The sequence below is a fragment of the Ovis canadensis genome, chromosome 2 (genome assembly GCF_042477335.2).
Source record: "Ovis canadensis isolate MfBH-ARS-UI-01 breed Bighorn chromosome 2, ARS-UI_OviCan_v2, whole genome shotgun sequence".
Lineage (NCBI taxonomy): Eukaryota > Metazoa > Chordata > Mammalia > Artiodactyla > Bovidae > Ovis > Ovis canadensis.
In genome coordinates this window covers 104,138,573-104,150,796 of record NC_091246.1, presented here as the reverse complement: position 1 = coordinate 104,150,796, position 12,224 = coordinate 104,138,573, and the positions used below count along the sequence as shown (strand labels likewise).

The 12,224-nt window shown below is 40.0% G+C and overlaps 1 protein-coding gene across 3 annotated transcripts in view; it reads left to right on the top strand.

Annotated features, from left to right (window-relative positions):
* The window catches only part of KIF13B (kinesin family member 13B), a 204,888-nt gene that overhangs the window by 79,579 nt on the left and 113,085 nt on the right, over window positions 1-12,224 (top strand). For all 3 annotated transcript variants that reach the window (XR_011254392.1, XM_069576709.1, XM_069576710.1), the window contains exons 7-10: window positions 3,878-3,965; window positions 6,111-6,245; window positions 8,163-8,275; window positions 9,419-9,530. Coding sequence is in view for 2 of the 3 variants with exons in the window: in XM_069576709.1 (XP_069432810.1) it covers window positions 3,878-3,965; window positions 6,111-6,245; window positions 8,163-8,275; window positions 9,419-9,530 (448 nt within the window). In the remaining variant the exon portion in view is untranslated. The remainder of the gene's footprint in view (window positions 1-3,877; window positions 3,966-6,110; window positions 6,246-8,162; window positions 8,276-9,418; window positions 9,531-12,224) is intronic.

Here is a 12,224-nt window from a genome sequence, read left to right as displayed (position 1 = left end):
TAACTGGTATCCTTAATCAAGTAGGGTGTTTCTTTGTTTTAAAATGAGAAGTTTTGGATGGAATTCATCCATTTGTTTGCAGGCTGTGAAGTGAGGGAGAGGCATAATCAGAAACAATGAAACCTGGACTTTTAGAGGGTTCGTTTCAATGATTCTCAGAAGAAGAGACTGTCCCATGTCATGGCCTCGACTTTGGTTTCTTTCCTTATGTATTTAAATTGGTTTTATTTAATACAACAGCGCTAACCTCATAGCCCTAACACTGTGATTTGTACTAAGGACTTTTGACCCTCATCATTTTTGTGGCATAGACTTTGAAAGAAGTGGCTTCAAAGTGTTAGAAAGCCTTCGAAAATGATGGCTTCACTCTGCAGTCATAGCTGAAGCTAATGAGGAAGATAAGGGGCTATCTGAGGAAAGTTGCTCATTGCGCAGAGTTCTCAGAGCTCAGATTTTCAGGAAGTGCGACAATGGAGAGAGAGACCGATCCTAGCCGCAGTTTGTGGCTTATTGCTGTAAGCACAGTACTGGGGAGGCCAGAGAGCCATGTGAGCTGAGGCTTACAGAAAGCGTGGAGGATGCCTAGGGCACATCTAGTTATGTTTGGGTGAAAAAGATGATCAAGGAAAGCTGGTCTTAAAAGCGGTGAAGTCAGTGGCCTTCCATCAGGAGAAAACCAAACTGATCAACTCCTCACTGGCCTCTTGATTTCTTTAACAAAGATAACCATCTGCAGGCCTTTCTGAATGAGACTGAATTGGTACTTAGTGTTTCTTTTTTGTTTTTTTTTGGCTCCACCACGTGGCTTGTGGGATCTTAGTTCCTCAGCCAGATATATAATAGAACCTTGGCCCCTGCACTGCCACGGAATCCTTGGCACTTAGGTTTCTATTCAAAACCTTACATAACATTGATCGAGCAGCCCCTGGATGCCAGGCACCATGCAGTCACAGACGAAGAGCTCACAGTGGGCAGAATGGGAGTTTTCCCTTTTTTTCAGACTTTAAACTTGTTGTTTTGCATTGGGGTATAGCCGATTAACGGCGTTGTGGTAGTTTCAGGTGAACAGTGAAGGGACTCAGCCGTACATACACGTGTATCCATTCTGCCCCAAACCCCGCTCCCATCAGGCTGCCACATAACATTGAGCAGAGTTCCGTATTCTGCACAGTAGGTCCTTGTTGGTTATCCGTTTTGAATATAGCAGTGTGTACATGACCTTCCCAAACCCCCTAGTGATCCCTTCCCCCACCCCCCCCCCCAGCAACTGTAAGTTTGTTTTCTAAGTCTGTGAGTCTCTTTCTGTTTTGTAAGTTCATTTGTAAAATTTCTTTTTAGATTCCACATGTAAGGGATGTCATATAATATTTCTCCTTCTCTGTCTGACTGACTTCATTCAGTATGCCACTCTCTAGATCCATCCATGTTTGTGCAAATGGCATTATTTCATTCTTTTTAATGGCTGAGTAATATTCCATTGTATATATGTACCACATCGTCTTTATCCAGTCAGATTGGGAGTTCTGGAAACAAATAGTTAGAAATCAATGCAGTAAGGCTTTTACATTGTAAAGGAGGCTTATACAAAATAAGTGAGAGCAAAGAGGGACTGACTGACTGACTTTGCCCAGGAGAGAAGGGACGATTTCACTGAGAGTGCTTGATGAATCTTGTGCTGAGTAGGAGTTTGTTACTGAGAAGCTGGTGAGAATAATTCAGGCTTAGAGGACAGCTGTGCCCGAGCGTGGAGTTATGGAGAAGTCGGGGATTTGAAAAGGGACCCAGCTGTTCAGTGGACTGGAGGACAGATGTATAGATGTCAAAACAGGAAACCAGAGTCCAGAGGGAGGAAAACCATGGCCTGGGTACCCACATTTGCTAAATACCGTGCCCCATACTTTTCCTGTTCTGCCTTCAGTACTTTTTCTTGCACCTTCATCTCTGAAGAGCATCACTTTCCTTGAGACCCTAGACCTACTCTTCCCAGAAGTTCTTAGCTGACTTCATTCTCATGTTTTATACTCCACAGTGCTTGTGTGAATAGCTTGAACTTTGCGTGGATGCATGCTTAGTTGTGTCTAACTCTTGGAATCCCATGGACTGTATCCCACCAGGCCCCTCTTCCGTGGCGTTTCCCAGGCAAGAATACTGGAGTGGGTTGCCATTTTCCTACACTAGGGAATCTTCCCAACCCAGGGATCAAACTCCAGTCTCCTGCATTGGCAGGTGGAGTCTTTACCACTGAGCCACCTGGGAAGCCCTAACTTGAGCTTCACTATCTACGATTTGCTAAGTCTTTAATAATATATGCTTCTCTTGTGTGTAGTTTAGTAATTAACTGCATGGGCTTTGGAATCACCTGGCGCTGGATCCCGGTCTTCTACTTGTTACCTGTCGAGCAGGTTCCTTACGCTTTCTAGACCTCATTTGTCCAGAAGGGGTGATAACATTACATAATATCGCAGAGGGCTGTTGTGAAAGATAGACTGAGATCTTAGACTATTTACTGGCTCATAGTAAGTGCTCAATAAGTGTTAGCTGTGGTTGTTTCCTTCATGAAAGTTTCTCGAGAATTTCTGTAGTGTTTCTGAAGAGCCATAGTGAGTGAAGTAAAAGCTCTGTGATTCCTTTTCAATGAAGGATTGTTTGAGAGAACCTCGTTACTTGACTCAAGTACTGACTTTATTAATTCACCATGTACTATGTGTAGTGATGTAGTTACATTTTACTCAAGAGATAAGGCAGTATGCATTATCTTTAAGAAATAGGGAAAAATGAAAGGAAAAATGTTGTAATACAATATGTATCCAGAGATCAGAACTAAGGTGAATACTCTTTATGCACTTTTATATACAGTTTCATAGTAGTAAGTTTTGGTGATTGATCCTAGGATACTGTAGATTCTTAATTATTAGAAAATAATGATTTACATAGAACAAGACTCATTTCTAATCTTACCATCAATATTCTTTTTAAAAATTGCAGTGTTTAGGGAATTCCTTGGTGGTCAAGTGGTTAGAACTTGGCCCTTTCAGTGCTGGGGCTTAGGTTCAGTCCCTGGTTGGGGAGCTAAGATCACGAAAGACGCATGGTACAGCCCCCCCCAAAAAGTAATGTTTATACTTTGTGAAGAGCTTTTTTCGCATAGAGTTAGTCAGTGACACATATCCTTATTATTTTTTGGTTGATATCATTAAGTACACTGTAAGCTGTAGGGTTTTGGCAGGTTCCCTTTACTGGTTTTATTAGTGCCTTGTTTGTAAGAGGTTTATTTATTTATTGTGTAACTCATGAGTATTTAATTTTACTGAATCACTTTTCAGTTTATTGAAATCATTTATGGAAATGATATTTTTTTTCCTCTTTAGTCTTATCATTTTGATAAAAGACATGAATCTTTTCTCAGTATTGAAACCACCTCGCAGCCCCGGGCAGTCCAGTTTTATGGTTTTAACTCGCTGTTCCATTCTCCCTGCTGTCTTGGTCTTTGTCTGTGTTTGTCTCTATTCACGATCGAGACTAGTCTGTCGCTTTCTTTCTGGCGCAGTTTACTTTTATCTAGTTTTCTGCTCTCTGTGCTGCATTCTGTGATGTGACAAGCAGATTGTTTGTATTTATTCAACTCTGCATTCTTTGTGGTAGTGGACATCCCACAGTGTACCCTTTTGAATTATGTGATATTTTGCCCCATTATGAAGTTTTTCTTACTAGTCAAGAATCTTAAGTTTTGGTTTAAATTCTTCTGGGATCAAGTCTGTTTGTTCTGTTTATTTGGGCTCTTTATTGAATTCAGTCTGTATTTTTATGGAGCCGTGGTTGAGTCCTTTCCTAAACAGGTTATTGTTTGAAAATTGTTTCTTTTGTTTTTAACGAGCAGAAGCCGTCAGACGTTAAAAGTCAGAGAACACAGTGTGTTGGGACCCTATGTGGATGGATTGTCTAAACTGGCTGTCACAAGCTACAAGGTAACAGCATCCTTTATGTCAACTACTAAGATTCACGGTAGCAAATTTTGTTGTTGCTAAATTTGTGATCTTTTTTTTTGCAATAGAAAAAGTTATAGCATCACTTTAAGTCAGCGTTTTAACAGAGCTCTTTATTAAAAAGCTATATATGGTTATTAAGTCGGTTTAATTTTAAGAGAAGGTATACATGTTTGCAAGGCATACCTATTCATCTGTTGTGAGACATTTTTTCCATATTTTATGAGCTCTGAAACTGATATTCCTTACGGTTATATCTTAAAATGATAAATAGCAGAATTTTTTTCTTCCATAGTAGTACATAAAATAATGATGTTGCTTATGATTTTGGTGATTTAATGAAATTAAATATGAGTTGAATAGTTGGAATTCAAAGCCTGTTTCTAATTTGAGAGAATCTCTCAGTGGCCTTTAGTTACTAGTTCTCTTCATTTTCAGACGTCACAGTTATGCTTTGTGTGAACCTGTCAGGCTTCCCTCTTTGGGGAAACGGGGGTGGCATGAGCCGTGATGTAATATACACTGAATTGAAAGTCAGAGACTTGATTTGGTGACAGTCCTCTCACGTGACTCCTGAATGACTCTGGAACATTTACTCCATCTCACCAAGCGTCTCTGTCCTAATTTTTAGAATGGAAGTTAGTTTTATTGTCTTGACTATCTTTTGAAGTAGATTCAGTAGTTCTTTGTTCATGAAGCAAATTCTGTCATTTGGTCAATGATACTTCATTTAGTAAACACTTATTGAACACCTCTCCTGTGCCAGACATTGTGCTAAGTGCTGAAGAAATAAAAAATGAATGAGGTCTGTTCCCTCAAGATGCTTACAGATGTTTTAAAGGTATTATAAAAAAAACATGATTTTAAGTGCAGTGTGAAATGTGTGTTTCAGATTCATGGTAGTTTGAATGTGGAATTCCTAACTTAAATGGATATGTAGATATCTGGGGAGGGCAGTATCCAGGAAGGCTTCCTGGAAGAGATCAGATGAGTTGATGCATGTGAAAAGTCCTCAAAAACTCTAGGGTATCATATAAATGTTAGGTACTATTAGGTAAATTGTCTCGTTTGCAACGGCCTCTGAGAAGCGCAGTCTCTTGGTTCCATTGCAGTGTGCTCAGCTAAAGATGGGGTTCCTTTACTGGAAAGTACAGGAGACTGGATAAAAGGAAGCACTTAGTCGGCTCTCTCACAATGTATCTTTCTTGTTTCTCATTAAATCCCTGGAAGGCAGATGATGGTATAGCTGTGTTGTTACTTGTGTGCTTGCTAAGTCACTTCATTTGTGTCGGACTCTTTGTGACCCTATGGATTATAGCCCACCGGACTGTGTCCATGGGATCCTCCAGGCAAGAATACTGGAGTGGGTTGCCATTTCCTTCTCCAGGGGATATCTTTGACTGAGGGGTCAAACCCACATCTCTTAAGTCTCCTGCATTGGCAGGCAGGTTATTTACCACTAGTGCCACCTGGGAAGCCCCACTGTGATGAAACTTGTTTCAGGTTGCTTAAATAAATTTTTTAGAGCCTTTAACATTTTTTAAAAAATGAAGATCCCATAATCTTTCCAGTATATTATGCTGTCTCTGTTTTAGCTATAATGGTAAAGAAGTTTAGTAAATCCATGCAGAAAATTAGTCTGGTTCTCATTTTTAAAAACAGGTCTGGTAAGATATACACTAATTTAGTGATCCACTGCTATGCCTGCAGGGAGGGGTTACAAATTATTTTTGTTTGCTGTTTAGTCATACAGTCTAATTTGATTTAATAACTTTTCTACCGCTATAACTAAATAAGCTAAAGATTTCCTAATTTCTAGGTGAGATGAGTATTGGCAAGGCATGTTTGTCCATCCTGTGGGACTTTGACATGCAGCTTCTACTCTTTTCTAACTCTTGGTCAGAGCTGACACTTTATTCTACACCTACAGTAAATGTATTTTCTTTGTGTTTTCAGAGATAGTATTGGTTCTTGTACTCTATGGGGCTTCATGTTCATTGGAAAACAGAATATAAACTCCAGCTGTGGCCGACTAAGCAGTGAAAATTGACATGCATTTCGTAGCATAGCAGAGTTTTCATATTTATTAGATAATAAGGTGTGTGTCTGTGACTTGTTTCCATGTAGGATATCGAGTCTTTGATGTCTGAGGGTAACAAATCCCGTACAGTTGCTGCAACCAACATGAATGAGGAGAGCAGCCGATCACACGCGGTGTTCAAAATCACCCTCACACACACTTTATACGATGTGAAGTCTGGGGTAGGTATTCGGATGCATGACTTCTTTTTTTTTTTTTTTTCCAATTTCTAAAGTGAATCATGGTTTATCTTATTCCTTCTGGTGTTAGATGACTTAAAGTTGTAACCAGACATGTGCATCAGTTAGGACTCAGGACAAGAAATAGAAGCCACTCTAGGTGAGCAGAAAGGATTGAATGGAGGGAATTGGATGATGATATTGTTGATATACCTTCTGAGAAGTGGTTTCTGAACTCAGTCTCTAGAAACAGTCTCCAGAACAGTACAGATCTCATCCAGTGAGGATAGTACTACCTCTGTGGCTACCCCCAGACCTGTGAGTTCCAGACACATCCCAGAGCTGTGACCCAAGATACAGGAGTCAGTGAAGCTGCCCTCTTAGAGCCCTGGAAGTTGGAGAATGTGAGCTGGGACACTGTTTGGAAAACTCATATACCCATCCTCCTGCTTGCCTGCGGAAAAAGCCAGAATGGGCTTGGCCTCTACTGTGTTTCTGCTTTTTAAATTTGAAGCAAGAATATCTGATTGACAGAGTCTAAATCACATCCTGAACACTGGCTGCAAGGGAGTCTGAGAAATGTAGGTTTTAGCTCTCTACTCTCTTCACCTGAAGGAAGTTGGAACAGAAGCTATACCAACTGATGGCCTATAGTCTCTGCCACAGCATTTTTTGAACTTTAAACTCTGATGGCAAATTGTGTAAGCTAATAACACCCTAGCTGATATAGTGAGATTTCCTTTGAAGTGTTACCTTATGCTAAAAAGCTGAGTGTTAGAAGGAGTAAGTTTTCCTGGAGAACTTGTAGTCTAAGATTCTAGATTCATAGAATCATTTTTGAGCATTTGGCCTTAACTTATGAAGATCAACAGAACCAGAGATATGTGCTTCTACCACACTGAAAACTTCTGTGTTGACTCATACATTTGTGTTTTCCTTCTTAGTTTGTATGTGAATTTTTGCCTATTTTATTATTACCCTGCAGTGAATCAGTTTCAAGTACCAGAAGCTAAAATGATCACCCAGGCAAAGTGCTATATTTTGGCAAGATTTTCATTTGCTGAGAGCATAGTTTTCTTCTTTTACCATCACAGCAAGATCAGTATAATGACAGAAAGTTCTTTGTTTTCTACTTCCTTTTCAGCATAAAACAAAAAACATTCTGACATTTTTTTTTCAAACCAAAAGTACTTTTGATTTGGGAAGCTGAATTCCTTTTTGTTAGTAACATGTTTATTTATGGAAATAAATATAAATGTATATTTTAAAAGAGAGTTTTAAAAAATGATCCAGAAATGCAGTTTCTCACATTTCTTATATTTGCTGCTAAAGTATAAAATATCAGTTATGTCTGTGATTTGATAATAGAATATTTTTGATAAAGGAAAATGTCAGCATATATAAATACCTTAACTAGGAAAATATGTAAACTTCATATCTGAAATTATGGAAAAGAGAATTATATGAACAATATGAAAACATTTTACAATGCATTAGGTTTTTGAGGGATCTTTCTGTTGGATAAAGTCAATTTCTTTTTAAATATCATAAGAAATGCAAATGTTTTCCCTCAAGATTATTAGTCTAGATGGAATTTTAGGCACAGTTTCATATATTAAAATTTACACTTGTAATGCTTTTATATACTTCTCTGTGAAAGTTAGGTTCCCTTCAAAATGTACCATTTTGGAGTCACAGTGCTTTTTTTTGGAGATAATTTCCTCTCTGGGTTAGTAGTTCTGTATAATTTTACATGTCTCTACCACTAGGCTGTATTCTTACACTGTTTTATAGCAGTGAAAATTAATTTTAAAATGAAAAATACACTTTGATAAAGGATTCAGAAAGTAAATTCATTTGGTAGAAATGTACCACTTTCTGTGTTCTTTAACTTTGAGTATTTGTTGATTTGCTCCCTAGACTTCTGGAGAGAAAGTGGGCAAGCTGAGCTTGGTCGATTTGGCTGGCAGCGAGCGAGCGACGAAGACGGGAGCGGCAGGTGACCGGCTGAAAGAGGGCAGCAACATCAACAAGTACGTTGTCCGGAAGCCCGCCCCACTGCTTCAGTGACTTAGTAGCCCAAAAAGGGACTGGTATAGTTTTTTAAAGAATAGGGTTCTGGAATGAATGAGGCTATAAAGAATAACTAGAACTTTTTTCATAGTATTTTTTAAGGGCCGAGCCTGTTCTGTGTTTTATTGAAGTGTCTGCTGAGGCCCAGGAGCACAGCCTCAGTCAAGTCAAAGGTTCCCCAGGGGCAGCCCTACTGAGGTTCCAGCCCGGGAACTCTTTGTCCAGGGGGCAGTCCTGTGCCTGGTAGCATGCCCCTGACCTCTGCTCACTAGGTGGCGCCGGTACCTGCCGCCCCAGCCCCAGGTTGTGCCAACCCGGGTTATCTACAGATATTGCCCGTTGCTCCCTGTGGAGACACAGTCACCCTCAAGTTGTGAGCCACTGGTCTGAGCTACAGAAGAGAATAAATATAAGCTGAGTGTCAGACTCTTGGCATGAGTGTGTCTAAACAAACAACAGCATGTGTACTGACCACGCTGGACTTTTCCTTTTATGACAACCGCGGTCCTTATTTATACTAAGATTTTACTTTACAAAACAATATTTGGTGCATCAAGTCCTACGTATGGTTACATATTTTCTTACCTTAAGCTAAATTAAGCTAAATTGCGAGCCTGTGTTAGTGGGCAGGAATCTTTTCCATCTTTGTAGCTCCTAGAAGGACATATAGTGAGACAGTCATCAGTAACCAACTGAATATCATAGAACAGCATCGTCCAGATGCTATGCTGTTAGGTATTATATACATAGAAAGGTTTTTGCCTTGTGCTATGTTTTAGTTAATTGCATTGTGTACTTGGCGTCCTTTCTTAAAGATATATGGTATTTGTGCCATTATTTTGCCCTAGTGGTTTACAGCTTACATTTTCTTTATACAAAAATGAAAAAAAAAATTGAACCAAGCAATTTTATAGCTTACAGTAGTAGTATTAGAGGGCTGTCAGCTTTTAGTTTGTGTGTTCTTAACCTGAGCAGCACAATGCTGACAGAAGTGCTGTTCTCAGGGTGGCACAAAGGCATCTTGATGTTCAATCTTTGTGCTTAAATGTGACATTTGATATACTCAGGTTTTTACGGTTATTACGGTTTGTTGCACCATGCAGGTCCCTCACAACCCTTGGTCTGGTTATCTCAGCCCTAGCAGATCAGGGTGCTGGCAAAAGCAAGAATAAATTTGTTCCATACCGCGATTCCGTTCTCACTTGGCTGCTCAAAGTAAGTTGTCTTCAACCCCCTTTCTGGGATTCTCTTGGTGGTTGGTAAAAAAAGGAATAATAAAGAGTAGACTGTTGATTTCTCCTGATTATAATTTCCTACATCAGTGTTCAAATTGATAATCATTAGACTCTTACATGGTAGTTATAATTTTAATGGATTAAGCATAGATTTCTTCCTGATTTCACCTGAACCTGGAAGCAGCGGGGTTTGGGGCACATGGAATCAGTTGCACTCTCACCTCTAAAACTTGGGGACCAGAACAAAGAGCTAGTGCTAGTCTCAGAACTGAGTGAGTCCTAAGAAAGGGGTTTCCACTGCCTTCCAGGCTCAGCCAGACTGCTCCAGCCTTCTTACTGACCCCTTTTGTCTGATGTACTTTTTGGACCTTGTTTTCCTGTTTAACTTCCAGACTGCTCATGACCATTTTAATTTGCTTTTGGCTTCTTAAAGGTGTTAAAGGGTAGAGAGTAGAGCACACAGTCATTCACTGGATAACTGATTCAGCATGAATGAGAGAGATGGAAATGAGGAAGGGAAAAAAATTGTATGAAGTGCTCTGAGGAGGATATAAGGAAATGCTGGACACTTCTTGTCCTGTAATCCCTCAGAGTCTAGTAAGGGAGAGACGTGTGCACAGAACACTATACCACGAGTTGGTGATTCCATAGGAGAGACGGAAATGACATGTAATAGGAGTGTGAAGGTTTCTTCTAGTCTTCAGGGTTCCCTTTTGTCTTGATAGAGTCGTCATGATGGATTGAGTATTGAACTGGAAGTTAGAGGATATAAAATCTAGTGACAGTTTAACTCCTTATAAAGTTGCCAACCCAGAAGAAGATATTTTACCTCAATGCTCTTTTTTTTGGTTTGCTTTTAAGGAAGTCTTCTTAGCATTTGCATTTAAAAATTTTCTTTGCTGTGCCACATGGCATGTGGAAATTCAGTGTCCCAACCTGAGCTTGAACCCAGGCCCCTTGCACTGGAAGCTTGGAGTCTGGACCACCTGGGAAGTCCTGTACCTAATGCTCTTTAAAAAAATGGTTTTAAAATTGAAAAATAATTCTGTAAGCCCTGTTTAGCTTTATGTTGGCCTATTCTCTTGATTTTCTTGGTCAGGGATTTGTTGAATACCTGTTTCTGTGCTAGCAGTTGAGCATGTAAAGATGAGCTGAGTGCCGCCAGTGTGGTAAAGCACGCAGCTTCTGAGTTACTCTTGACATGTTTAGAGAACTGTGCTTATGAAGGAAGAAGGATGTCCTCCTAGTTTCTACATCCTCTCAAAGGCTTGCTTAATGTTCAACTTTGCTTTCTAAAACTCTTAACACCATTTGAGCATGCCTGATTAAGTGAAATTTGCCACAGTAGAAAATCAGGTAGATTACTTCCTTTGGCCAAAATGCAGTAAAAATAGACATTAAAAACAAAAGGATAAACAAAATTTGATATTGAAACCACTTGTAGGCTGATTCACATTGACGTATGGCAGAAACCAACACAATATTGTAAAGCAGTTATCCTCCAAATAAAACAATTTTTAAAAAACGCTTGTAAATAACTCTTGAATTAAAACCATACGGTATATAAAACACTTAATTACTGGGGAAATAATTGTCTGGTCTTCCTGTGTTAGCAATTTATCTTGAAATCTCATTTGTTTCATTTCCAGAAGAAATTCTCAATGAAATACTTCTTCCTCACACTTTTGATAGAAACATCTCCTGAACATTTATGATAATTTCTGGATGTGCCTGATTTAAAAGAATATTCATTGCTGTGTTATTCTGATGTTGCTACTTCAGTCCATTTAACCTAACAATAAGAAAAATCTTCTGTCAGTTGACATAGTTAACATGGCCTAGGTCAATTATTGCGTGTCCATCCCGTTGATAGGCTGGAAGTCAGGAGAGTTTGGGTCAGGAGAATCATGTACCACGCCTCCTTGGAAGGCAGGTAACAGTGTTCCCATTTTACAGATGCGGCAGCATATGCAGAGCCAGCAAGTGAGGGAACCGAGACTGGGATCCAAGATTGCTGCCCATCTGCTGTTGCCTAGGCTGTGCTCTTCTTACCAAAGGTTTCTTTTTATTAGAAAGAGAAGCACACACTTTTTTTTTTTAACCAAATGTGGTAGAAACTGTTGAATATAATTGAATTTGAGCAAAACTAAACACTTTTTTTTTTTAAAAAAAGCTCACTTTATCTTTGATAAAATTAGGCTGTAATTGTAACTTTTATTGTGTAATTTTATCTGTTTACTTTTGGGTTGTTGCTCTGTGGGCTTTTCCCAAGTTGTGGTGAGCAAGGGCTACGCTCTCGTTGCAGTGCACCGGCTTCTCATCGCAGTGGCTTCTCTTACAGAGCACGGGCTCCGGGTGCACAGGCTTCAGTGGCTGAGGCACGGGGGCTCAGGAGTTGCAGCTCCGGGACTCTAGAGCATAGGCTGAGTAGCTGTGGTGCTCGGGCTTCTCATCGCAGTGGCTTGTCTTCCTGCAGAGCACGGGCTCTGGGCGCACAGGCTTCAGTGGCTGAGGCACGGGGGCTCAGGAGTTGCAGCTCCGGGACTCTAGAGCATAGGCTGAGTAGCTGTGGTGCGTGGGCTTGGTTGCTCTGCAGCACGTGGGATCTTCCCAGATCAAGGGTGAAACGCATGTGTGTTGCATGGGCAGGCAGATTCTTTACCACTGAGCCACC